Source organism: Phytophthora infestans, genomic scaffold (genome assembly GCF_000142945.1).
Source record: "Phytophthora infestans T30-4 supercont1.8 genomic scaffold, whole genome shotgun sequence".
In the NCBI taxonomy this organism is placed as follows: domain Eukaryota; phylum Oomycota; class Peronosporomycetes; order Peronosporales; family Peronosporaceae; genus Phytophthora; species Phytophthora infestans.
The window spans coordinates 3,726,682-3,754,585 of record NW_003303751.1 but is presented as its reverse complement, the minus strand read 5'-3'; the positions used below and the strand labels follow the sequence as shown (position 1 = coordinate 3,754,585).

Below are 27,904 nucleotides of genomic sequence, written 5' to 3'. Positions count from 1 at the left end.
CGGCAAGGCTGCGGTCAAGACCGTACGCCGGACAGGCTCTATACGAACGGACCCCGGCGCCATACGCCGAGTACGCTGAGTACGCCGGGTACGCACCATACGCGTACGTCTGGGAGTGTGCCGCAGGCGGCTCCGGACGTGGCAACAAAGCCTCGATCCGTCGGATCATGCGAAAGGCCTCGTCCAGATCGGACGAAGAGGCCCGGCGATCCACCCACAGGTGCAGGCTCGCGACCTCTCGCTCCACCAGGTCCAGGCGGCCCGCAAGGCGAGCGAGCTCGCCCTGATTCCCGGCGTGGGCGGCAGCATCACCGCCAGTCCCAAGGCCAAGTGCAATCTCAAGCACGAGGACACGTTGACGGAGCACTCGGACGAGAGTGGCTTTCGGGAGGCGCCGAGTACTCGTACTCGTACGAGGGCACCTCCGTCCCTGCTTGACCGGAATGGAGAAGTCCACTTCCACGTGGAGCGGATACTCCAGGAGCAACGGCGTCGCGGTAAGCGACAGCTCCTCGTGAAGTGATGGGGTTATGCCCACTCCGAGAACTCGTGGGAGCCGATTGAACGGCTCCTGATTGACTGCCCGAAGGCTGTCGCAATCTGGGAACAGAAGCGGCGGCAGCTTCATAAGTAGTCCGGGGCTTCTTGCCCGAACGGGGTACGGACGATGAATACATTCCGTACCCGCGCTCATCGTGAGCGCTAGAAGCCGCGCGCTTCAGGATGCCCCTTGGCAGCATACGCTTGCTGATCAAGTGGGCAAACCTCACACGAAGGTACGCTGGTTCAAGATGCGGGACAGCAGCTGATCTTCATGGAGTTCCCGTAACTCCGTGGGTGAGTACTTAAGATTCTCCACCCATGCCCAGAACATGTCCTCACAAGAACTCCACGTGGGACAGTTCTCGGGCATAACCCAGGGGTATCCCCAAAGAGGATAGAGACCACCCCGGGTCTCGGGCTTCTTACGACAAGTCGTGAAGTCCTTAAGGGGAATGCGGTGTGGCGCGAGAAGCACACACCGAGCAGCCTCCAAGTTGTCAACGAACAACTGTTCTTTTTGAACAAGGGCTCGTTCATAGATGCCCCTAGAAGTGTGGCCGCCCACATGACCACGAGGAGCGACGAGAAGCTCTAAGAAGAGGTCAGCCCCAGAGCTCTCCTCGGGAGGCCAATACCCTCTTGAGTTGATGGCAGCTCCCTGGCTGACGGGTGCCACCACCGAACCTCCACGCACACGCTGGGCAGCTTGGAATTCCTCCTGCTGCTGGTCGAGGTCATTCGAGACCTCCCAGCGCTCAGCAATAGCACCCTCCTCCTCTTCTTCCTCTTTCTCCTCCTCTTCATCCGAGGAGTCGAAGATACTCTGATAGGAGTGTTGAGTCTCCTTCTCCTCGCGGAGTGGAGACTTAGAGGCTGTACGCTTCTTTGAGGGCTTGGCGCCTTCGGCTTTACAAGCCTTAGCACGCGCTAGACCCTCGGCAAGCGAGAGACGTTTGCGAGGATTCTCTTCCTCATCGCCACCGGCTTTGAGAGCGCCCTTAGCCTTACCGGCCGGACTCTCAGAGTGCACAGACGTCCTGGGGCTGTGATCACCTTGATCACTAGCGAGCGACTGCACGCTGTCATCCTTGTGCTCACTGGGCACTGGGCTGTGCCCTCCCACAGAGCCCGCAGGAGCATCGTGCGAGCTCTCGGACACGGCTTCGTCCTCACTGCCAGAGTTGAACTCACGTTCCACGAGCCGAGGGTTCGGACGATTGTCTGAGGCCGAGGGCAACGGACTGCGGCGCTTGCTTGCTCGCTTGCCCACAGCCGCATCACCCGAGGAACCGATCGCCTCGGAGGCCACCTGAGTAGCCTCCTTGAGTGCCAAGCCTTTGCCGTGAGGCTTAGTGCTCTTGCCTTGCGCCTTACCGGCCGCAGCCTTGGAGCGTGTCTTAGCACCGCTCTTTACTGTGCCACGAGGCATGGTAACGGTCGAATTGGAGACCTAGACGAAGAGCGCACAGGTTGCTGCTCGAGGCTCTAACTATAAAGTGAGCCTCCGCCGCGCTCGCGCGGCCAAGTCGATGGTTTTCGACTTTGAGAATGAGAGTTTGTGACGAACACCTTTTCACTCTGATTGGTCGGTAAACCGAGCGTAAGTGGGGGAGGATGTAACGGGGTACGAAGCCCTAAGTGTACCCCGGTTACATGAAGTGTGACACTTCACACTTCAGGAGTATGATACGTCATACTCCGGGATATTTGGTACAAGGTACCAAGGTCGTTCAAAGCCAACCATTGGTCAAACGAAATTGCATTTGTATAGGTAACTTATAGTTTGTATTAAACCCAAACTTTATCTACCTATAAATATACTCAGTTTACAATCTACCTTTTTTAGGTCATTCCGCTCTCTTTTGAATAAAGAAAGGACCTGTGAACTGCCGTTCACTGAGCGTTTGTATACTCTCGGAAGATAACTTCCTCTAGCGCAAGGTGCTGTGTGACCCCGTCACATAAACCTTCAAAACCAGATTAATGTCTGTTCGAGATAGAAACGATAGACAGTGGCAACCACACGGAGCGGCTCGTCATGATCAATTCAGCTACTCCTGAAACAGGAAAAAACTACTACAATCAGAGGACGTCACATTTACCGTTCTGAGTCTTTGAAGCAGCTGCACCTTGATGAATTAGCGCTCTACGGACCTGAATTCGGAGAAGCTGATTCCTTAAACATACTGAGGTGGTTTCAGAAGAAGAAGCGCGAAGGAGTAGCAAACCATGTAGCCCATGAAATTGATGCTACCACCGGTGACATGACAGCTAATACCCCGTACAATAGCCCGACCAATCCGCCGTTGCTGGTCATCGGGGTGAAGACCCGAGTCATCGACGGTTTCCCGTTCCGACAAGCCATCCGCCGAACCTGGGCAAGCAAGGATAGCTTACCGGCAAATGTTCGCGTACTCTTTGCTGCTTGCAGACTCCCAGGTGATGCGAGCGAAGACGTTCGTCAGACTATCGCCTACGAGCTGAATATTTACGGTGGTGACTTGCTCACAGATGTTCTGGACTGCGAGGATTAGTACGTGACCTTGCCCCACAAGGTCAAAGAATTTCTTCATCTCGTTGGAGGCGAAGCTAGCCTAGGCACAAGATGCGCTCAAGACCTTTTTGCGTTGGTTTCATTTGCAGAATACCACATGCTCTCTCCAATAGAGCGAAAAAGCTTGAAGTTGTGCCGCTAAACGTTTAATCTTTCCAAAGCCTCGCTATGCGCTTCAACCAATAAACTGTCACAAATGAACACAGTAAAAGAGCTGTACTCGAGCTTGGCCAAGAAAATAGTTAAATCTTGTGCATTGTTCAAGAACTTACCACACGCGGGTCTAAACCTTACGTCTTTCTCACCAGCAGAGCTCACTTTGCCTTTTCGTCCGGAGAACACAAGCACATCAAGAATCACCAACCTTCGCCATCAACGATGCCCTCAGCATTCGCCTTCCTGCCGCCTGTCCAAGGCGATCTTCCCCACCACCCCCTACCGACTCGAACGTTCCAGTGGACGCCTGTGGACCCCAACACCACACGTCTTCGCTGGACGCGATTCCGTACTGCCCCCAAGACCATCGTCGCGCCTTCTTAGGTAGACAGCACCGCTGTTTCCAAGTGTGCACTTCGTCACGCCGTCCTCATCCTCGACAGCGCTGCTGCCATCACGCCGCTGATCGAGATCGTCGACAGCTCTGTCACCACACCGCTGATCGAGACCAGCGATTCTCACGAGGCTGCCAGCCGCAGCCAATGTCTGACCATCATGCTGTGCAAACCTCTAAAGACGCCCCAAGAAGAACTAAAGCTCGGTTTTTCCTGCACCGACGTCGCCGCACAAGTCCAGAACGCCAAGCCGACGGTGGTCACGACCCTGGACGACTTCACCGGTACGCCCACGTACCACAGCTTGTCAATCGTCGCATACAAGGCCCAAGACACCACGGTCTCAATCCCCTTCTTAAGAAGCTCCTCGGCGGCCTTCATCATAGAGCTGTACGTCAGGCTTCTCGCGTTACCTGCAGCGAACGCCTCTCTAATTGCCGCGGCCGATGATGATTTTAAAACGAGCACCGTCGCAGCTGCCGATATTGTCAATGGCGACATCAACGAGCTCCAAACTCAACAAGAAGTCGAGGTCGCCCATAGTCCTGTACTTCATAGTGGACTCCGTATCCAACGTGTGCAGCTACACGTATACGACTCGAAGTGGAAGGCTAAGACAGCCGACACCAAGGCTCACCGAGCCACTCGAGTCGCAGCTCGCCCCACGCCAACTTCTACTTCAATACACCCCGTCCAGCCCAACAAGAACGTGGCGTCCAAGCTGTTCAGCTACCTCGAGGACGCCACGTATATCGGATACCGAGCCGAGTCCAAAGCGCGACGTAGTCAAGCGAGTGCGGCCACCCCTCAGCTTCGGTGGATATGAAAACGACGGCTTCTCCGGCGATGGCAGAGGTCCTCACATCCACATAATACTCCGAAGTAGTAGTATCTGCACATTGTCTGTAGCACAGCAACACTTCACATTATTATTATTATGAATACTTAAGTACAAAGAATTTATCACCTCACAACAACACGCTGGTAACACAAACACTTGAAATCGCTTCGTATTCTTCCAAGGCTTCGTTGACTCATCGATCGCAACCGAAACATCATTGATCAATCAGCACGTTCGCTCACAGCATCCTTGGAGTGTGGTACACAAATGGCTGCACTTCAAGGGCTGCATCTTCGGAATCAACTAGCAAATATTGGATATGAATCGCTGGTTGACTACCACAGCACTGATCCTTTATGCGACTGCATCTCCAAGCAGCATTCACACTGCGTCGGACTCTCCTGTTTGCAGCGCCCTGTTCTCGGATTCAGTGTACAAGGTGCCATCTCGTCCATCGAGATCGTCTACCCCCAGTCGACGTGAAACCTTCAAAAACAGATTAATGTCTGTTCGAGATAGAAACGATAGACAGTGGCAACCACACGGAGCGGCTCGTCATGATCAATTCAGCTACTCCTGAAACAGGAAAAAACTACTACAATCAGAGGACGTCACATTTACCGTTCTGAGTCTTTGAAGCAGCTGCACCTTGATGAATTAGCGCTCTACGGACCTGAATTCGGAGAAGCTGATTCCTTAAACATACTGAGGTGGTTTCAGAAGAAGAAGCGCGAAGGAGTAGCAAACCATGTAGCCCATGAAATTGATGCTACCACCGGTGACATGACAGCTAATACCCCGTACAATAGCCCGACCAATCCGCCGTTGCTGGTCATCGGGGTGAAGACCCGAGTCATCGACGGTTTCCCGTTCCGACAAGCCATCCGCCGAACCTGGGCAAGCAAGGATAGCTTACCGGCAAATGTTCGCGTACTCTTTGCTGCTTGCAGACTCCCAGGTGATGCGAGAGAAGACGTTCATCAGACTATCGCCTACAAGCTGAATATTTACGGTGGTGACTTGCTCACAGATGTTCTGGACTGCGAGGATTAGTACGTGACCTTGCCCCACAAGGTCAAAGAATTTCTTCATCTCGTTGGAGGCGAAGCTAGCCTAGGCACAAGCTGCTCTCAAGACCTTTTTGCGTTGGTCTCATTTACAGAATACCACATGCTCTTTCCAATAGAGCGAAAAAGCTTGAAGTTGTGCCGCTAAACGTTTAATCTTTCCAAAGCCTCGCTATGCGCTTCAACCAATAAACTGTCACAAATGAACACAGTAAAAGAGCTGTACTTGAGCTTGGCCAAGAAAATAGTTAAACCTTGTGCATTGTTCAAGAACTTACCACACGCGGGTCTAAACCTTACGTCTTTCTCACCAGCAGAGCTCACTTTGCCTTTTCATCCGGAGAACACAAGCACATCAAGAATCACCAACCTTCGCCATCAACGATGCCCTCAGCATTCGCCTTCGTGCCGCCTGTCCAAGGAGATCTTCCCCACCACCCCCTACCGACTCGAACGTTCCAGTGGACGCCTGTGGACCCCAACACCACACGTCTTCGCTGGACGCGATTCCGTACTGCCCCCAAGACCATCGTCGCGCCTTCTTCAGTAGACAGCACCGCTGTTTCCAAGTGTGCACTTCGTCACGCCGTCCTCATCCTCGACAGCGCTGCTGCCATCACGCCGCTGATCGAGATCGTCGACAGCTCTGTCACCACACCGCTGATCGAGACCAGCGATTCTCACGAGGCTGCCAGCCGCAGCCAATGTCTGACCATCATGCTGTACAAACCTCTAAAGACGCCCCAAGAAGAACTAAAGCTCGGTTTTTCCTGCACCGACGTCGCCGCACAAGTCCAGAACGCCAAGCCGACGGTGGTCACGACCCTGGACGACTTCACCGGTACGCCCACGTACCACAGCTTGTCAATCGTCGCATACAAGGCCCAAGACACCACGGTCTCAATCCCCTTCTTAAGAAGCTCCTCAGCGGCCTTCATCATAGAGCTGTACGTCAGGCTTCTCGCGTTACCTGCAGCGAACGCCTCTCTAATTGCCGCGGCCGATGATGGTTTAAAACGAGCACCGTCGCAGCTGCCGATATTGTCAATGGCGACGTCAACGAGCTCCAAACTCAACAAGAAGTCGAGGAAGCCCATAGCCATGCACTTCCTAGTGGACTCCGTATCCAAAGTGTGCAGCCACACGTATACGACTCGAAGTGGAAGGCCAAGACAGCCGACACTAAGGCTCACCGAGCCACTCGAGTCGCAGCTCGCCCCACGCCAACTTCTACTTCAATACACCCCGTCCAGCCCAACAAGTACGTGGCGTCCAAGCTGTTCAGCTACCTCAAGGACGCCACGTATATCGGATACCGAGCCGAGTCCAAGGCGTTATGTAGTCAAGCGAGTGCGGCCACCCCTCAGCTTCGGTGGATATGAAAACGACGGCTTCTCCGTCGATGGCAGAGGTCTACGTGAGGCCTCACATCCACATAATACTCCGAAGTAGTAGTACCTTGTCCCGTACCCGGAACACGAAGGGATCATTCCAGGAGCTGTGCTTCCCGGCGGGATGACCCGAGGCCCTGTGGTTACTCCTCGCCCGGCCGTCCAGTCGGGATGGTTCCCGTTGAACTCGACGGCTCACGTGCCCCCGCCCGATCCCGCTAGAGTGGTTCCATAAGGTGATCTAAGAACGCTGATTCTCTGGCGTCGTGGGACCAAAGCACCTAGCGTCATCAAGCCCCTTCCCAGAGCTCCCTGTTGTCCCACGAGGGCTGACGACAGGTGAAGTGAACTCTTCTTTCTAGTATAAGAGAAGTGGTGTAGTGTATGTAAGGTAGAGAAGGTGTTATACCTCTTTTCCAGTTAGCTCTCAGTCTTATATTTCCCTCCTTCTACTCAAGAGGAAGCCAAGCCAATAAACAAACTTCTATTTCATCTTACAGTGTTCCTATCTACCGTTCCTGCAGCCACTAAACAAGACCGTACTCCCTCAACAGCCGCGGACTACCCGATCCTTGAAGGAAGAGGAGGTATACGATATCTGGTGGAGAAGCAGGGTAGTCTGCTTGCTGGAGAAGGTCTTGTTTCAAGTAAAGACGCTCGGAGAACGTAAGAAGGAAGGTCCACTAACACCGGAGAAGATGTCGGCGACACCATCCGAGAGGAAGAAGGTCAAACTGGGAGTCTACCTTCGAGGATGTGAGCCAGTCTGTCGACTACGCAAGGCCTCTAAAACGTGCAGAACATCGTGGACCAAGCCGCTAACCGACTTGGAGGGAACAACGCTAGTACTGCTGTCGAGCCACCGCGGACGCTTTAGGCACCGGGGTCCCAACGATCATCACTACGGAAGAATTGGGACCGATGCTGACCCTGGACGGCGGAGGCGGTCGAGGTACGGTGCAAGGCTGGCTCAACACCCTCAACTGGTTGAGGTCAGTGGCTCCCCCTGAGATTGCGGCGGCTATGGAGAAAACCGAGGGGAACGGTCACTTGAGGACTCCCCCTCCTACGACTCGAGTGAGGACTGCGATCCCGTCGTATCAAGGTTTCACTACCCGAACCCCGACTACGACGTATGAGCAGGATTTCAACCCGTTCTTCTCTCTACCGACTGTCCCTGAGAGCAGTGGACGTGCTTCCCCGGCGAGTATTCCTCCGAGAACCTCTAATGCTCCTCCTTGGGGTCTCCTGCCCTCTGGTGGCATTCGAGGTGGCGTGGGGAGCGCTCCTGCAGTAACGGTTCCCGCACCTCAGAGTGCTCCCTCTCAAGCTTCAACTCCTACCGTTCGAATCCCTACGCTGGACCCGGGGTCTCGCACCTCGACTACCGGTGGGATCGCGTACGGGGTCGGCCCTACGGGAACAACCGGAGCTTCACGAGGAAACGGAGGGACTACGGTCTCTGCCGGGACCCATCAAGGTCTTGCGTATGGTGGAAATGGAGGTAACCCCTACTACGCTTCGCCTACGTATGGTAATACGCCTTCAATGACTAGTGACCAGTATGGTGTGCACACTAACATCCGGAACGCTATTCGTATGCTTCAGCCGTTCTACTCGGAAGGAGCGTCGGTGGAAAAGGCTCGATCATTATGGGAGGCCTTCGAGAACGCTACTATCGGGTTGGATGAACCTCTACGACTCAGTGCTTTCCGGGAGTGCTTGAAGGGCAAGATCGGCGAAGATTGGTGGATGTACTCGCGCATCAACAGATTTGAGGCCCTGAGAACTCGGTTCCACAACCAGTTCATCAGTCAAACCCCGTTGCAGCTGATCAAAACCTTAAGAACACTAAGCAACCCCGGGGAATGTCCGCCGAAGTGTGGGGTGACATGATTTCGAGCCTCTGCGATGCTGCACAGTGCTACGATCATCAAATGCGCTACCAGTACTTCTTGTCTGGACTTCGGAACCGAGATTGGAGGAACGCTCTAACCACGACCATGATTGACTCCATCCCTGCGGCTGTGGCCATGCTGCTCCTCAAGAATATGCATCGTCCTGTCGAAGATGACTCCGAGTTCGATAATGCTCCGTCCCCTAGAGCTTCCCAAGAGAACGCTGTCCTCGAACGCATGATGAACATAATGCAGCAGACGCAGAATCTACTCGCTCAACAGCAGCAGCAGCAACTTCAACAGCAACATCAGTTGATGGAGCGTACCTTGGCGGCCGCCTATGCTACTCCAGCGATGCATGGGGCTGATGCCTACTATCCTCCTGATCCGAACGCTTCTCTGCCTTATCAACCTACCGGAACGCTTCCTATTACGCCTATAAGGGGTGTTCGTGTAGGACCTGACTTGCGCACTTAGGATGGTCTTCTCGTGTGCGGTCGATGTCACACTCTGGGGTGTTGTCGAATTCACTGTCGTCGCAACAAAGCCACCTGTCCTCACTGTAAGGAAGTGGGCCACATCGGTCCTGAGTGTGAGCGTGACCTAGCGTATTTCGGAACACTCAGCCGAGGAACGGTCGCAAGTGCTTCCTGTGTGATGAATCAGGTCACATGTTGGCGGAGTGCCCTCTAAAGACGTCGCTGAAGAGACTCGGCGGTCCGGCTGGGGCAACGGCGGGACCTGGCCTAGGACAAGCGCCCAACCAGCAATGATGGGGGTGAGAGGGAGGGGAAGGGAGTGTCGCTCCTTCCTCTTGTCTATGGATCGACACAAATGGGAACACTTTGAACTCCGCGGAGGAGTCGACCAAGAGGTATGAAGTGTGTCCCGTTGGAGGTTGGATGAGTTCCGCCTTACTGGTAAGAAATGAAACGACTATGCGCAACGAGCATATGACGAGAACGGATGAGCTACTGCCACTTGTGGATGAAGGACGTACGGCGCACGTGTGGAACGGGGTATCAGTAGTCCCAAACACTAACGACAGTTGGAGGATGGGACAAGAAGCGTTTGTAAAAGAGGTAGGCTCGGGACCCGTATGGGACGGTCCCTCGATAGCCGCGAACATTGACGAACGCTCCAGTGCGAACCAAGGAGTGGTTACGAGAGATGGCCAAGAAAGTAAGAGCGAAGCAGTGAGCGAAGAACTAACAAGGAAGAAGAAACGGAAGAGCCGCGACCTCAGGCGTCCCCGGCGGAACGAGACTACCCGTCGACGTCAACGAACCACAAGAGTGTGGTTTCGAGCGTGCTAGATCAAGACGAGGAGAAGGGTGAGTCCAATGACTACCCTCTACAGGAGGAGTTACTCCAAGACGTGACGGAGGTACTCGAAAGCCCACCCCGAGAAGAGTATGGAACTACCGAAGCTAGTGTTTCAGTCTCGAAGGCGGAACCACGCGAGCGGGAGAAAGACGTGACCCCTCCCGGGAGAAACGAAGCCTCCGAAAAGGACTCTGAGGACGTCGCCAGTACTAAATCACCAAAGGGTGAACCAGAGAAGGAGCCTTCCTTCGCGAGGGTGTTCACCAAAGAAGAGCTAGATACTTTGGAGGAAGGTAAGCCATCCAAGCTGGCTGAAGAGAAAGAAGAATACGACAAAGAACTCGAAAACCGACTGTTCCCTCTCGATGAGGTAGAACTAAAGCGCCGGTTGGTCGAGAATGCGGAACAGTCGAAGGGGTTATCTCGTGCCGAATTGAGTGTCTTGCTAGGCATTCCTGAAGAGAAACTAGCGAGGACCCGAGATTCTTCCCCCGGTCGGCTATCTACTCCTGAGTACTGGTTGGAATGGTTCCAAAAGACGCTGGCCTCATCCGGAGAGGCGAAGCGAGCCAACCGTAACTTCAAAGAGGCATCGCCGGTACGGATCAACCCTGTGACTTCGGACGACTCCGATTACCAAGACGAAGGAGGCGGAACCTCGACGAAGAGGTTCTCGTGGCAGGATGCGTCTAAGACGACAGTGCACTTCCCGGAGCTGAAGATACCTCCTCTACCGGGGGAAGCGTGTCCCGTGGACCCCTCAGTAGTGGAAGCTAATATCGCGCTGGCCCTGGGAGATTCTCCTGAGAGGCCCCCTGACCTCAACGAAACCGAGTACGGTTTGCTGGACTCTCGAGGTTTCGTGCCTGACCTTTGGCGTGCCATGGTGCGACGAGCAGTATACTTCCTCGTAAAGGCTGAAGCTTCGAGTGGAGGTGACTGATGTGAAGGGTGTATTGGCGAAGGGTCGCTAGAAGAAGAAAAGAAAGATGACTCCTCGCCCCCCACGAAGCTCCAAGATCTCCTAAGCCGGATCGAGGAATGGATCGATCGCCTCGTTGTTCCCACTGACTCGCGGTCGAAGAAGCTACTAACTGAAAGAATTTCGGAACTCTACGAGAAGGATGCTGATTAACTACGCTTGAAAATCCTCGAGAGGAGTTCACCCTGTCCACTATGTCGTTGGAAGGGTCCTGGCCCTATGTGCTCACCAAAGCAAGTCCGTTTCGACTGTTCCTCTCTGTTCAACGACCGTACTGAAGCCCTCGGACCGAACTGTTCTTCCCGGGATAAGGAAGACGGGTTGTATGGCTATGTGAACGTCGTCGCCGACGCTCCGGAACCTCGCCCCAAGCCGGTCCTGGTGGAAGTACCGAGCTCTACAAAGAACTGGTCAGCTGACGAGGAAGAAGGTGTCGCCCCCCTCGGCAAGCGAGTAATCGGATCAGTGGGGGGCGTGGAAGCTCTATCGTGGGGGGGGGGGTATCGAGAACCTCCCGACCGAACTTCTCATTGACTCCGGGGCCGTTGCGTGCCTAGTGCACCGGCGTGTATTGAAGCGTCTCGGCTTGACTAACTCCCCTCTCCTACCACACGTTGGTAGTCTGAACGGTGTGTCCGGGTCTACGCTCGATATCGAAGGATTTATCTACTTGCCTGTGACGTTGGGTTCCGTCGAGAGGAGGATACCGTTTGCCGTCGTACATAAGCTGCACGTCGACGCCATCCTAGGCACCAACGCACTCAAGGATTTCAGAGCCGTGGTAACTTGGATGAAGGACTTTAGAGCCGAGGTAACTTGGATGAGAATACAGTTACGCTAAAATACACGGGTGAGGGGTTCCCTCTGGGATCTTCTCGAGTGGAGGGATCTTACCTGTCCCGCATCTCATCTACTATTCGACTCCGCCCTGGTGGACAAGCTCTAGTGGTCGCGGAGGTTCAAGGTCAACTGGTTGACGGGGCCACCGTCCTCGTAAAAGGGCTTGCCGAGTTGGATGACTGCATTCAAGTTGCTAGGACTATGTGCATAGTGTATAACGACCTAGTGATCGTGAAGGTGTGCAAGCCCTCCATCGAGGACGCTGTTATCAAGAGAAGTACTAGATTGGCGAGTATTACGGTGATCCCCAGTACCGCGCCTCTGCTAGGAACTACTGCGAGTATGAAGCGCGAGGGCGCCCGACCCGGCGAGGCTCGGACTATGAACCGAGGAGCTCAAGACCATTGGGTCAACTCGGTCATTAGCGCCTCTAGTACTACGACCGAAGTCGCTCAGGGGTCCGTACCCGGACTGGATCGAGTACTCAAGGAGGAGCTCAGGGTCGACTTGAACGAGTCCAAATTGGGGAGCGAACAGAAGAGAATATTAACGAAGTTCCTCCAACCGTTCAGGGACATGTTCGTCGAAACCTCGATGCGCCCCGGACGTACGAGTCTACTCGAGTTTTCTATCGATACTGGAGACCACCCTCCTTTAAAACAACCTTCTTACCGAGTGTCCAAAGCAGAAGGAGACGTGATGGAATCCGAAATGCAAGAATACTTGAGGCAAGAACTCATACGACCCTCTTCTAGTCCTTGGGCAAGCCCGGTACGCATGATCCGCAAGCCTGACGGCGGAATACGGTTCTGCACTGACTATCGAAGACTGAACGCTGTCACTATCAAGGACAGCTACCCGATGCCGCTCATTGACGATATTCTATATGTGCTAAGAAACGCTAAACTGCTCTCTACAATGGACATTGCGTCCGGCTACTGGAACGTCCCGATGGCAGCGGAGAGTGTGGAGAAGACAGCCTTCACTTGCAAATATGGCCTCTTCGTGTGGCTCGTGATGCCGTTTGGTCTGTGTAATGCCGTCCCGGCCTTCGAACGACTGATGTAGACTGTATTTGTCGACCTTTATCTTAAGTGAAGGACTTGCCTACTGTACCTCGACGACTGCGTGGTTTTCAGCGAAGACTTTCCTACTCACCTAGTACGACTAAAGCAAGTCTTGGAACGGTTCCGATCTGCTGGGTTTAAGCTCAAGATGAAGAAGTGTAAGTGGGCTCGTGACTAAGATGTGTTCTTGGGACACATCGTCACTCCTTCCGGCATCTTGCCCAGCCCCGAGAAAGTCAAGTCAGTGATGAATGTGCTAAGACCGCACGACTTGCACACTGTGAGAGCGTTCCTGGGTTTGACTAGTTACTTCAGGCGGTACATCCCGGGATACGCGGCAATATCGGCCCCGATAGAACGGCTCAAGATGAAGGGAGCTCGGTTCGGTTCTTTTGGAGCGACAACTGCGAAGTTGCTTTCCTGCAACCCAAGCGTAAGCTGGTGGAACCTCCTATCCTTGTGTATCCCGACTTTTCAAAGCGTTTCCATCTATACGTGGACTCGTCTAAACTCGCTGCGGGAGCGTGTTTGATGCAAACCGTGGATGGGCGCGAGAGAGTCGTAGCCTATGCGAGCAAACTACTAGTTGGTTCCGAGAAGAACTGGGTCCATAAGGAGGACGGTACTTCGGAAATCGAGTGTTGGGGTATAGTATGAGCCACGCGTAGGTTTCGCTACTACCTGGATCGCTGCGAGATCGACCTGTACACGGATCACAAAGCTTTAACGTGGGTCTTCAACGAGACTAACCGCACGAGTAACGCTAAGCTGGCTAGGTGGGCCATGGAGTTGTCTCAACTGCGCTGTAAGGTGTTCCACAAGCCTAGTACTTCTATGGGTCACGTGGATGGTCTATCTAGACTTCACACCCAAACCATCAACGCAATCTCCATGGCGGAGCTACTCAATGATGCTGACGACCCTTCCCTTAGTACCGTCGAAGTCGGGGAGACCACGCCTCTCGACCCGACTCTAGTCCTTACGGGATCCTTGTCAGAGAACGCTGGCGACCCTAGTTCGGTAGTGTCTCCCGACGAGGAAGAGGCTACTGACCAGCTCTTGGTGTCCCCGGTTGATGTGTTCGGGCTACAACAAACTCGCTTCGTGGAAGAACAGAAGAGGACTCCTAGGATCCAAGCTACGATAGCGCTCCCAAGTGACGAAGCCCTAGCTCTGGACCCTCAAATGCGCACTAAGATCCTGCTGATGGCCCCTAACTACTCGGTAAAGAACGGTGCGCTCATGCGTCGCGTGCACTTAAAGGCTTGAGCCGGACCCGCGTCGACCCTTGAAGTACCGGTGATTCCCCTGCCTTTCATATCGACTGTACTACATCACTGTCATAAGGATGTACTTGCTGCGCATGTCGGAGCTACTTAGACGCTCGACAAAGTACGCAAGCACGCCTATTGGTACGGCTGGAAGCCGAATATGTTCGGGAATGCACCGTTTGCGGCAGTGGTAAAGGCTATCGCCCTTGAAGGAATGGCCGGATGCCGAGAATGCCAGTACAATAACTATCCGGGCCTTTCTCTCTACTGGTGGTGGAAGCCATAGGTCTTTTAGTGGCTACTCCTCGAGGTAACAAATTCATACTCGTCTTCGCCGACTACTTTACCCGATGGGTCGAGGTGTTCCCTGTGGCTCGCTTAGACACCGTGACGTTCGTGGAGATAATGGTGAACGAAGTGATCTCGCGACATGGAGTCCCCGAGAAACCGCTGAGCGACCAAAAATCCAACTTCATATCGAATTTGGCCCGATCCTTCTGCGAAACACTCGGAATCAAGAAGTTGTTTGGAGCTGATTATCACCCTCAGACTCAGGGTCTAGTCGATCGTTTCAATGGTACGCTGATTGGAATGCTAAAGATGTATTTCAACGAAGCTCGAAACGACTGGGACTTGTATCTACCCCGAGTACTATTCGCGTACCGTTCGTCTTACCACGAGGCTCTTAAAGACACTCCATTCTTCAGCCTGTATGGCCGGGACCCTGTGTTACCTCTAGACCTCGCGTTTCTCAACACGAACAACGCGTGGAAGAGTAACGAAGTCGCTAGTTACCGTCGAAAACGATTCTTGTCTCTACGAGATACGAGACGCTTAGTGGAACGCCAGCTCTTGAAGGCCCAGGGCCGACACGAACAACGACTGAGTAACCAAGTGTCGGTTAAGTTCAAGGAGGGAGACCCGGTATGTGTCTACCAGTACTTCCGGGCTCTTCGCAGGGATATGTCCACGAATAAACTCGCTTTCGCATGGCATGGCCCGTACCGTGTGGTCGAGACTGTGGGGGAAAACTCCTATCGCGTGGCTATTCCTTTTTACCCTAACCGAGTAGTGACTATTAACGTCAGTCGGTTGAAGCGTTTCCAAGGGCGGTGGAGCCGACCGTTCCCGTCCGAAGTACCTGATGGAGTCCAGACGAGGCCTGGTACCGACGACGACGGGCCTTTGTCGGAAGAAGACCTCCCGTCTACTAGCTTTGTGGAGAGACTCATGATTGGAGGGGAAGAGATAGCCCTGACTGGGGTTCCCTGCCCCGTGATCGACATAGTCGCTAGACGCAAAAAGAACCAGGAAGAACAGTTTCTGGTGTTGCTGGCAACCTACGTGACTCTTTGGAGACCTCGGAGCACTCTATTGTCCACCTACGCTGCTCTGATCAGGGCGTTCGAAGCGACCCGTCGTCGGGATGAAGGCCTGCCTAAATTACGTCACAGCGCGCGGTTAGAAGATGATAACGCCGCTGTGGACGAAGAGGAACTACTCTTCTAAGAGTCGCGACGGCCAGATCGATGGAGCCTGAGTGAGCTCTCGACCCCGTCTCCCTCGGGGGTGTCCTTAAGAACACTTCTTACTGGCACTCTTTATAGTTTTGGATTCTACATTACGAGTGACTGCTCTACTACCTGCTGAAAAACAAAACCGCGGTTCCAAAATGAAGAACAGAAACGATAAATGAGGGACGGACCGCGGACGAAAAACAAAAAGAAACTTAGAATACGTTACTACAACACTCGTCCCGTAGGAACGGCTCTGGACTTGTACGAATCACTAACTTCTCGGCGTCCTTACATTAGGCTGCTTTGTCGATTTTCTTAGTCGGCGAGTTGGGGGCAGAGTTCTCTCCCGGTGAGCTCGACTACCGAGGTGCTGAAGGAGACCGCGAGGCCGAGCGTCTCCTAAGATACACTGCCTTCTTCAACGAGGACACCGAACGCGACTGCGAACGGTTGCGAATACCGTCACGCGACGCTTGGACTGGCGGAGGAGTCGTCGTTTTGCCGTCGGTTTGTTTATCGGGGTTAACTTTGTGCCCCTTCGCGTGTGAAGGTGATCTCGTCTTATCCCGCCTAGGCTCCTTACTCACATTAGTGGTCGAAGGCTTAGTCGGAGACTTCGAACCGGAAGCCGAACGCTCCTCCGAGCGTGACCGCTGAGACCTCTTGCGCACTGGATACCTCGATCGTGACCGCGGGGGAGATACCGAACGTCCTGGCGACGCGGCGCGCGCTTTGAGCTGGCCTTTAGATCGTGGGGGTGAAGGGGGCCGCTTGGGCGCCGAACTAACCCGAGCCTTCTTCAGGAATGAAGAACTACGTGACGGAGAACGGGAACGCTTCGCACGCACCTTCGCCTTCAAAGGCTTGTGGGAGAGCTGCAAACGCTTGTTGAAATGTTTGTCGTCGCCCGATCTCTCGTCTGAGCTAGACGACAGGCGTAGCGTTTTCTTAACGGGGCGGAGTTCTTCAGAGTCACTCTCGGCTTCGTCTTCTTCGTAAGCCGACCCTTCCTCACTCGCTTCCTCCCAGACCGCCGGATGAGTGCCGTCGGTACGCTCGTAAGCCGCATATCCCGCGGAGTCCGCTTCAGACGAGTCTAGAGGAGTTACCTTGGGTGTCCGAAGAGCTCCTTTTTCCCGTTCGCGCGAAAGCTGAGCCAATATATTCTGGAGACGAGGGCAGGGGCTTAGCGCATGCCAGACCCCTTTCGAACAGTCTCCCACCCAATGGGACTCGTGGTCCTCCTTCGACTTCATGTCCAGCAGAACGGAGCTAGAGCCTGGTCGGTGAGCTGACCGTTTGGCTTCGAACTGTTCGGGTCAAGGGCTCCGGTGTGCTCCAACAACTCTGTGATGGTCGTGAAGCCTCCCTCATCAATACGGAACGGTTTAAGACCGTACTTCACTTTACGCGAGTACGCCCCCGAGTCACGCGAGTAGAGCTTGGAAAGGTTGTCGATAACCGGACCGTTTTAGGAGTTGGCGTCTGGCGCGTTCCGACCCGGCTGTTCCCCCATCCACATAAGACGTCGTCGGTGAGCGCGGCTCTCGAACAACCTGAGAAAGCCAAGGTAGCCCCAGGTCTTAATGCAGATACTCAGATACCAGACGCGCGCGACCACCGCCGCCATCTTGGCCTTACGACGCTGAGCCTGGGCGTTGGAGGTCTTCAATGGGACGTTTGTCTACCAGTCCCAGAACTTGGAACGGTTCTCATTCCAGAAACGCCAGTGAGAAGCGTGCACGTGAAGATACTCTTGCGGGTTGTACCACAAGTGAGAACCCGGCCACGGGAAAGCTAGCTAGTACGATTCTTGACCAAGCTTGGCCGCCTCGTAGTAGATCTTCTTCAAGTCGTCAACAATTAAGAAGAAGTGGTGTCCAACAGCTTAAACAGTAGCATGCACGAAGACCACGGGTGGCTCTGACGCTTCTTACCGGAGCGAGGACTCTCCGGCATCGTTTTCTTCTTCGTCGAACCGGAACTGACGCTCTTGGGCGGAAATCGACCGTCCTGCGTGAAGCGTGGGTGCCGAGGCGGCTTCCCGCGAGTAGGTTGTCGAGACGGTTTGGGCATGATCACTATCGGCCCAGTCAAAGCGTTCGCATCCTTCCCCGTGTCGTCCAAGATTGCTGCAGCGATGTCATCCAACAACTCGAGGCTGATAGAGCTGGCGTTCGTGGCGAGAATGTCGCGCATGATGACCCAGAAGCGCTCGTCGGTCGGTGTATCGTCGGGAGAAGAGCCGTCGGAGTCGGACGACTCGACGTCCCAGACGGCCTTGAGTTTTTTGGGGGGGGCTCCTTGCCGCGCGAAGTGCCCATAACTGGGGGTTGCGAAGGGGAGGGTGCCGAAGAAAGCGTTTGGAGTCGAGGCAAAATTGCCGAATGAGCCAAAAGACCGACCATCGGTACCTGGACCTCCAGTTTCGTCTCTCCCGAAATTCCTGTGATAACGGCGTGTTGGGTGCAAGAGAGACTCTTGAAAGGGACTAGGAATCGGTGTCCTCCTTTCCCAGCAACGGAACTTGATGATGGCTAACGACTAAGACGGATGGGGGTCGACCAACTTCGAGAAGGGTCACCTCGGGTGTACTCAGTTTCTTATTTGCTGAGTGTTCTCTCCTATAATGGAGCCCCAAGCTAGCGTTTTCTACGAGTGCGCCCGCTGGGAGATGTGGCCGGTGTACGTAGGTGCCGTAACGGTCTGGGTCCTAACGACTCCTCTACGCAACGTTACCTGGGAGTTCCTGGTCAAGTATGGCGTGTGATCAAGATGAACTGTGATATTTGTGGCGACTGTGCGTCGTTGTACCGAGACGTGCTACAAGCGGGCGAACTTCGACAACGCCGAGGTGCTACCTACGCGTATGGAGTATGGAGCCCGCTGTTCGCTGTGCCTCCTATCGTTCTGCTCAAAGGAGAGGAAAAGTATGGTCGCTATGGACGGATGCTGCGGAGTTGGTGGATCGCCGGCAAGGTGACTTTCTCCGACTACAACCCTGAAGTCCTCCTCCGTACACGAGACTCATGTGTACGCTATTGATACGCTTTCTGGGACGCTTCCAAGGCCACCTGGATGCGCCTGTACGCTGTCGGAGAGGCCGCCTGCTGGCTGATACTACTATGCCTTTCCCGGCTACTATACGTACCGGTCAACGTGTTTGATTTGGTGGAATTCATACTCCTGGGACCGGTGAGTGTTGGTGATGTTCTGTTATTCCTACTGACTTCCAACTACTGCCTCGAGTGGACCCGCTGGAGTCTCCCCGACACACTTATCGTGGTGATCGCCGGAGTGATATCCCACACTTGTCGTCAGTACAACTAGGGAAGCCCTCTACGAACCGTCCCCCTTAAAGTAAGCTCTAACAAGTACTCGCCGGAATGCATCCAAGCGCAGTAAAGCTCGAAACATTGAACGTCTACGGGTCGACGACGACATCGAAGTGTTATATGACTTTCAGGCCGCCGACCCCGACTTCAGAGAGGACTGCACCGAGGACTACCCTGAGGCGTTCCAGCCTCCCCTACCGGCCGAAGCGACTAACGACGGAGTGAATATGGCTAACGTGAGGAACGTACGCAGAGGATCCGTTCGCTGAGGACGGCAAACGACAAGTCGGGGAGGATGTCCCGTACCCGGGAACGAAGGGGTCATTCCAGGAGCTGTGTTTCCCGGCGGGATGACCCGAGGCCCTGTGGCTACTCCTCGCCCGGCCGTCCAGTCAGGATGGTTCCCGCTGAACCCGACGGCTCACGTGCCCCCGACCGAGCCCGTTAGAGTGGTTCTATAAGGTGATCTAAGAACGCTGATTCTCTGGCGTCGTGGGACCAAAGCACCTAGTGTCATCAACCCCTTCACAGAACTCCCTGTTGTCCCACGAGGGCTGATGACAGGTGAAGTGAATTCTTCTTTCTAGTATAAGAGAAGTGGTGTAGTGCATGTAAGGTAGAGAAGGTGTTAGACCTCCTTTCCAGTAAGCTCTCAGTCTTATATTTCCCTCCATCTACCCAAGAGGAAGCCAAGCCAATAAACAAACTTCTATTTCATCTTACAGTGTTCCTATCTACCGTTCCTGCAGCCACTAAACAAGACCGTACTCCCTGAACAGCCGCGGACTACCCGATCCTTGAAGGAAGAGGAGGTATACGACAACCTGCACATTGTCTGTAGCACATCAACACATCACATTATTATTATTATACATACTTAAGAACAAAGAATTTTTCACCCCACAGCAACACGCTCGCAACACAAACACTTGAGATCGCTTCGTATTCTCATTGACCAATAAGCACGTTCGCTCACAGCATCCTTGGAGTGTGGTACACAAATGGCTTCGGAATCAACAAGCAAATCTTGGATATGAATCACTGGCTGACTGCCACAGCACTGTTCCTCTATGCGACTGCGTCTCTAAGCCGCACTCACACTGCGCCAGACTCTCCTGCTTGCAGCGCCCTGCTTTCGCTATCAAGTGTACAAGATGCCATCTCGTCCATCGAGATTGTCTACCCGCATGATGGTGCAGTCGAGAAGGCGCCAGTGACCTTCAAAACACAGATTAATGTCCGCACGGGTAAAGCAGAGCACTTTGTAAAACACTTCACTGGGAAAGTACTGTGCATTGAAACAAGTGACCTGAATGGAGCTGCGAATAGTACGACGAGTTGCTCTCAAATTGGTGGAACAGATGTGGTGATTGAGCATTATACGCCTGGGAAGTATAGTGTCTCTGCTTATATTTTAGCGAATGCGCACGCCAGTCCGTCCAGTGATGAACGTTCCTGGCAATCGAATACAGTCTACTTCTCAGTGGTATCCGATGTGGACTTTGACGCTGCAATTTCCGACAAGAGACGAGAAGAAGGGAAGCAATACCCCGACTCTAATGTCGGCATTGTCGAATGGGCAGGGCGGCAGCAGCACCGTCGGGACGAGAAACTCCTCCAGCGACTAGCACAGGATCGAAACGAGCTCAAGGCGTCCGTTGTGGATAGAAGTGGAGAAGATTTGACTCTTGTGATAGGGATCAAAACAGTGGTGACGACAAATTTTGCTATTCGACAGGCTATTCGACAGACATGGGCCAGCAAAGACACACTACCCGCTGGTGTTAAGGTTTTCTTCTTGGGGTGCCGACCATTTGGCAAGACAGAAGACAGTACCAATGGCTCTCTTGACGACGAGGAAGCTGATCTTCGTCGCCTTTGGGGGGCGATTCAGCTAGAAAAACTGGTTTACGGTGATTTGCTGACGGACGAGTTGGATTGCGATGATTCTTACGCTGACCTCTCAAGTAAAATCAAAGAGTTCTTTCACTTCAGCGCGACACAGTATGCGCACGCTCAGTACGTGATGATCGCCGACGATGACGTTTATGTTCGAGTGGATCGAGTTGTACAGCAGTTGACCACAAAAGCACCAGCCGCACGCTTTTATAGCGGACAAGTTCGTGCCATTGAGAACGCGCAAAAAGAGAAAGTTATCCGTGCGAATGGTGGAATCTATCGGTATTCTCTCAGCAACAAGATTTATCCGATGAGCGATTTGCCTCCTTTTGCGATTGGGGCGTATTTTTTCCTCTCCATGGATTGCGTCGAATTCGTATCAAAGAACCGAATGCGCTTGACGAACATGGCAGGAATGGATGACATGAGCGTGGCCGTATGGATGTTGGCAATCCAGGTCCATGCCCAGCCCTTTGGTAAGCTGGAACATCTGCGCGGTGGTCGATGTACCGACGATCTCGTTGTACTCGGTGACTTATCCCCGCTATCAATTCGCATTGTTCACAGTAACCTCCTTCAAATGCGTCCATTATGCCATGGATACAATCGTCACCTTTGGATGAAACCAAAACATTTTGCCCCGTCAACAGAATCTTCTAGACTACCAAACTGGATCGAGTCATTCAAATTTGAGTTTTCGTTCCACGATCCAACAGCAGCGTACGGTCTTGCGATCGCCAGCGTAATTTCTACAGACTTTTCAGCAGGAATCAAGTTGCTTTACTTTCCGGCATTGGAGACGCTACCCAATCATTTTTATCGAATGTGTGGCGTGGCTCGCCTACACTTTCCCGGCGCAGCGAGAAATTTATCTTGTCACGACATCACTCGACAAGCTCCAGATACACTTCAAACGTATTACGAGCGTGCCAGTGACCCGAACTTCATCGATTTGTCGCGAGTACAGCTGTGGAGATACAACTTGTTTGATGCAGATACTAACGCGCCGCCTTTCATCGTCGCGTATACCCCTGCTGCGTCATTCTCAAGAGTTTTGTTGGAATGCCTCTTCGTCTCCGTGTTTGAAGAGCACAACAGGGCCCTTTTAGTCCTACCAGAAAGCATTTTGCATCAGCATTATCCCAACAGATCTCCCGACGTGTTTGTATTCAGTATCCTTGATGGAAAATGCAGCCCGGTGAGGAATCCTGCCTGCCAGAGGATGATAGCCTATTATCTCGAACGCTATGTCGCCCACCGCAGCGAAAGCCAGCCAATAACGACGAATCGATCAACACAGCTAGTGATGCTTTCAGGTGAAGCATGGGGCACTGACGGACTTGACGAACGGATACTTTTGATTTCGACATTAGCGACTACAAATCGAACTAGACATGTCTATCTTCCGATGGCAAGTATCTCCTTTGCAGAGCGTCTAGATCACGGACCCTTGTCGCTGTTATCATCGGCAGCATCGAAACGGGGGATGATTAAGCAAAAATTCTGTGCGTATTTGTACGCTCGTTGCGAGCACAGCAGTCGTGAGCTGATGTATGATCTGCTTAACGCTCGTCGACCCGTGGAGGCTCTTGGAAAGTGTGCGGGGTCTTCACGACCTCCTGATTTCACCAAATTGGTCTCACGTCAAGCCATGTTCTACAACGATGATGCAGTGCGTCGATACGCGCCGTACAAGTTCGTGATTGCTTTTGAAAACACTCGATCGCCTGGATACGTCACGGAGAAGTTGGTGAACGCATTCCTTGCGGGTAGTGTGCCAATCTATCTGGGAGACTCGGCAACTGTGTCACAACTATTCAATCCTGCAAGCTTCATTGATTGTGGCCGCTTTGACAGCCTTCAACTCTGCGCCGAGTACGTTTTACAGCTGGATGACTCGCCCGAGTTGTATAACCGGATGCGCCAAGAGCGACCGGTGACGAACAAGACGTCATTTAATCTGGCGTTCTCGTGGCATCCTGCTCTATCCAACCGATTTATGGCAGACGTTATGCTTCAGCACTTCTCTGCCTAATATTACATGTACTAAAAACAATCCTCTATCTTACTGCAAAACCCGCCGCGTATACAAATTACTACTGTAGTAGTTTGTTGCATTGTCTTCTGCCATGAAGCTTTTCGGGCAAAAACTACAGCGTAAAAAAGTCGTTGACGATTCATTACGTTTCTTCGAGAAAGAGGTTCCACTTTATTCGTTGCGTTGTATCAACCGATGTGTCCGCCGCCAGTTTGTTGTGCAATTCTTGTAGTTGTGTGCGCACCTGGTCGTTGAGATTCGCGCACGTGGTGATAGCATTCGGGAGGGTTTTTATAACTTGGATACACAGCTTTCGCAAGTATGTAGGAAACGTTTCGTTTGCCGGAAAATATGCGACTTTAACGCCAGCGCGCGTTTTTGTCGAGACCGTAGCGATTAAGTGCCCAGTCCAGGCGAACTCAAAATCTAGATTCTCGCGGGTGAATGTCAGTGGTCGTGAATGCCCTTTATTCGAAGCGCCAATACCCTGCCTAAGCCAAACTCTTCGCTGAAAGTCATGGCAAATACGACGACGTTCTTGGATGTTGGTGTGAATCACTCGTATTGCTGACTCGTGGATATCACTCAACGACACCAAGTCATCGCGACATGTGCCCGAGTTCAGATAGTTGAGACCATTAAACGGTTTTGGATGGACCTGCATGGAAAGCATCCAGAGAGCGACGGAGATGTCATCCATCCCGCCTAAATCGCGTAGTCTACGGTGGTTTCTTGCCACAAACCTGACACAATCCATTGATAAGAAAAAGTTCGCTCCTAGTGCGAATGGAGGCAACTCGTTCAGTGCGTATTGGGCATTGGACAGGTAGTTTCGAGACTCAGGATCACGGATAGGTCTTTGCTTCGTTGCGTCTTCTATCGCTCGGACATGGCCGGCATAGTAACGCTTACTTTGATCGAGACGTTGAAGTCGCGCGATTACTTTGTCCAAACGGAGGTAGAGATCGTCATCTGCTACCATAACAAACTTTGCAGTCGGATGATTTGTTGCTGCGAAGCGCAAGAACTGTTTTGTCTTGTCGGCCAGGCGGGAATAAGAATCGTCACAGTCGAGTTCATCCGTTAGCAGATCCCCATACACACGCTTCTCCAGCTCGATCGCCTCCCACCATTTCCGTAGTTCTGCTTCTTGAGTGAGTTTATCACCTTCATCCTTGGAGACGGTAGCAATTGGACGACATCCGAGGAAAATTACTTTTACACCTGTGGGTAATGCTGATTTACTGGCCCATGTCTCGCGAATAGCCTGTCGAAAAAAGAAATGGGTCACAACCGCAGTTCTAACGCCAACAATGAGCTGTAGATCATCCTGCACTTCTGTTTCCCGTATATTGATTAGCTCTGCAAGTTTAAGACGTTGGAGCAGTCTGTCACTTGGTTGACTGAGCTGCAAATTGGCCCATTCGACAAGTGACTGTCGAAATCCCGGACGGTGGTTCGCCTCGTTGTTGCGGATCGCACGAGCGATGTGCTCTTCATAGTCGTTTTCGTTGATTACAGTGAAGGAAACCAGAGCAGATTCAAAATCAAACATTGCCTCTTCGACGACTTCCTGCAAACCAGAACGCTTAAGGTACGCGCGGACTGTACAGTTTCCAGCTTGGTAATACCGAAACTCAGATATGCCACCAATCTGCGAACAATCCACGACCACACCATTCACCTCCACACACACGCTAGCATTTTTATACTGAGAAGCAAATAGTTTGGCACCTTCAGGGCGGATGTTAATCTGCGTCTTAAATCCAACAGGTGCCTTTTCGATGGCCCCATGAGCGGGATATACGACTTCGATGGAGCCCACAGGATCGTTGGCGATCGGAATGCGAGTGAAGTCTGGTAGCGCGCCATGGAATTCCTCATCGCTGCCACAAACAGACGAGGTGACACTCGCATAAAACAGCAAAACAATCACGAAGAACACGACCATCGTTCTTAAAAAAATCCGATCTGCCAAGCTTTTTGCAAAAAGTTCCATCGTACTTAACCGAATAGAGTCACGAGTCAGATGATCGATAAGCATGAGTTCTGTTCTCTTCATATTAAATGGAGCCTCGGCAAGCGCGTAAGCAGCCGTCGATCTCGTAGCACCTGGTCGAAACGTTGACTCAGTTACAGAGGTCCAAGACCATGTTTAATTAAGTTGTTTTACTACATTTAGTTTGTCGAAGTTGTCGTAATGCAAGCGTGTTTGGAAATTCGAGATGCGATTACGAAGTGCAACTCCGTTCTCGACTATAAAGTCGTTTTCGACCAGCTTTCTGTTGGACATTCAGCAAGCCCATGGTGGCGACGAACACGCGACTATGGGAATGCGTGTGGCCTAGGAGAGGCGCACGATGAAGCTCGTGACAAGCAATCAAGAAGCTGGAAGCTCTACGCAATTTAGGTGGTGAGCTGTAGCTGAGAACTGCGTCATCACAGCTAAAGCAGTGCAATGTAGCTAACATAAATCACAAGAACAAGGTGGGGCACCATGGAGGTGAGTGTGGTGCTGGAAATCTTTCGTGAACCCAAGTTACGAACGTAGTTAGAAAGCTCCCACAACAATTTGTCTACCACGATAGCCCACGATTGTTCGGGAGGACCTGAAGACCCTAGCTTTGCCTTTGCACCAGAACAATCTGAGCCTTGCAAATGTGGTGTAGGGTTTCACCAAAATATGTAGCGAGCCTCTGCATACAACAATTCGCCTTCCATGAGGGTTGACAAACGCTGCGGCGTACCTGAAGGAACCAAGTCCGACCCAGCACCCTGAGCCGACGATTCTTATTCTTACTGTCTACGCTAGTAGGCCTAACACACAAGCGTATCGGGCACAAGCTTCGCCTGCCCCCTCCCCCCCTCTCTCTATCGCTCACCCCAACACCCTTTGGCGCCAACAGTGGAATATTGCTTAGTCGCCTTGACCCTTTAACGAGGGTGCACGAGAATGCCTCAGACTGTAGCGTATCGGCGGTATACGATCAATACCGAGATCACTAATATCGGTAATCTAATACCCGAACTTTCCTCAAGTAGGGAACAAACCAACACACAAACCCTAGACTAGTCTCTTGGTCTGACCGTAAACGAACGCTAGTACCAGGAAGGTCGATGCTCGCTGGTAGCTATACCCTGCAGGCCCACTAAGTGTAAGGTACTTACCTCGACGCTTAACACTTGTATGCTCTAGGGAAAACTCTGCTCTGTTATTATTATCCACAGGAGGCCCTTTATCTCTTCAAATATGTTGTTTTATATAAAATAACTACACCACAACCGCCCTTGTCGTAATGGAAGCCACGGTACCGCCCCCCCCCCCCCCCCCTGAGACATCTCTTCATTCGCCAAAGCACCATCACGAGTCAAGATGATGAAGCGGCTCAATTGTGCCATGACTTAAGCGCGCTAGTGTCTTCAACCCCGCAGACGACAGGAACGTGAGCAGCCAGAGGTAAGTCAGCACGCCTTCATCATGAATCATAGGCACCTTGCTAACCACCACATATCCCCTATCTTGTTTCACAGGAGGGCGGCACAGAGGATTCGACAAACCCACAGTTTGCTGTAGACACTTCGACAGCGCCTTCGTCGGTTGGACTCCTGGCTCCTACAGCTCCATCCTCTACCGTTCATGTCAAAGCCCCGGCAGCACCTCCAGTCGCCACTGAAGCCACTGTGATAGCTCCTCCAGTATCACCTGCGCCAGCTAATGCTTCTCCACTAGTCACCGCGGATTCGTTGCGCGCCTTGATCGCTGAGAAGCATTGTGTTGATCACATGATGATGTCGATCATCCCGTACTTGATGCGATGGATCGTCACCAGGTCCAGCTTAATGTAGCGCCTCCTTTTCACGGCGAAGTTCGTGCTCAGCGTCACGCAGTGGTAATCGACGATGTTCTCGGGAATGAACATCCTCTTTCCGAAGCTCTAACGGACATTACCGACCCAGTGGTCAGTCTGGAGCGGCAGTTATGGGCTGCTCAAACAGAGGCCACTGTTGCCTCACGTTTAGTCGCATTCGATATCATGGCTCATGAAAACGCGGAAGCGTTCTTGAAGGCTGCAAACGCCGCGGTCGAAGTCCTTCGTACATGCGTCAAAATGCTCCGCGAGCGCAACGCAAAGAAGGACGTTTTGCTCTTGAACGATCTATCTTCGATGAAACAACATACGGATGAGCTGAAGCTTCTGCAGCTCGAGATACAAGCACGTGATGAGTTTTTCACCACCTTGAACACGGAGCTTACCAGAGCGCGCGAGGTGTACGAGTCTGCGATCGGTGCCAACACCGAACAGACTCGCCAGCCCCATCTTCGCGTCGTCAAGCTCGTCAAAGGCAAGTACGTTGATGCCGACACGCTCAGGATTATCAAAAAGCAGGAAACCCGCAACACGCACCTTCTTCGAGCAAACCGTACTCGCTGTGCACACGTGAGTATGACAGGGATGGAACCAGAGGTCCTGCAACTGGATGTTGACGGTACGTTCCAGCTGTTACCTCCTCCACCGTGTGTTCGGCAACTACCGTTCGTTCGTGATTTTTTGTGACGTGTCATACCGCACGTGAGCTGGATTTGGCTGCCCTGGACCTTGATCAAGATAGTTTGAATGCTCTCCAACGCATACCATGGGCTACTGCGTCTTCGCCTGACCCTCAGGTTTTCCTGCGGCATTAGAGCAAGCTGCGCATCCGGCGCCTCACGGTAAGCTTCACAAGCGACTCCGACCAGGTGGCAAAGAGTTGGAGAACGGATCGGACGACTCCGATAAAGCCAA

General features: G+C 52.8%; 3 protein-coding genes across 3 annotated transcripts; 2 read left to right on the top strand and 1 right to left on the bottom strand.

The window, feature by feature from the left end:
* Positions 1-3,475: 3,475 nt before the first annotated feature.
* Positions 3,476-5,542, top strand: PITG_06686 (uncharacterized protein; the record flags this gene model as incomplete). Its single annotated transcript, XM_002998719.1, has 4 exons — positions 3,476-3,622; positions 3,662-4,464; positions 4,901-4,928; positions 5,210-5,542. 4 exons carry the CDS (start codon positions 3,476-3,478, stop codon positions 5,540-5,542), a joined length of 1,311 nt encoding a protein of 436 aa, XP_002998765.1.
* Positions 5,543-22,388: 16,846 nt separating this feature from the next.
* On the top strand, positions 22,389-23,117 carry PITG_06685 (putative alpha 1,3-fucosyltransferase; the record flags this gene model as incomplete). Its single annotated transcript, XM_002998718.1, has 1 exon — positions 22,389-23,117. One exon carries the CDS (start codon positions 22,389-22,391, stop codon positions 23,115-23,117), a length of 729 nt encoding a protein of 242 aa, XP_002998764.1.
* Positions 23,118-23,479: 362 nt separating this feature from the next.
* Positions 23,480-25,071, bottom strand: PITG_06684 (uncharacterized protein; the record flags this gene model as incomplete). Its single annotated transcript, XM_002998717.1, has 2 exons — positions 23,480-23,538; positions 24,033-25,071. The coding sequence occupies 2 exons, from the start codon at positions 25,069-25,071 to the stop codon at positions 23,480-23,482; spliced, it is 1,098 nt and encodes a 365-aa protein (XP_002998763.1).
* Positions 25,072-27,904: the final 2,833 nt, after the last annotated feature.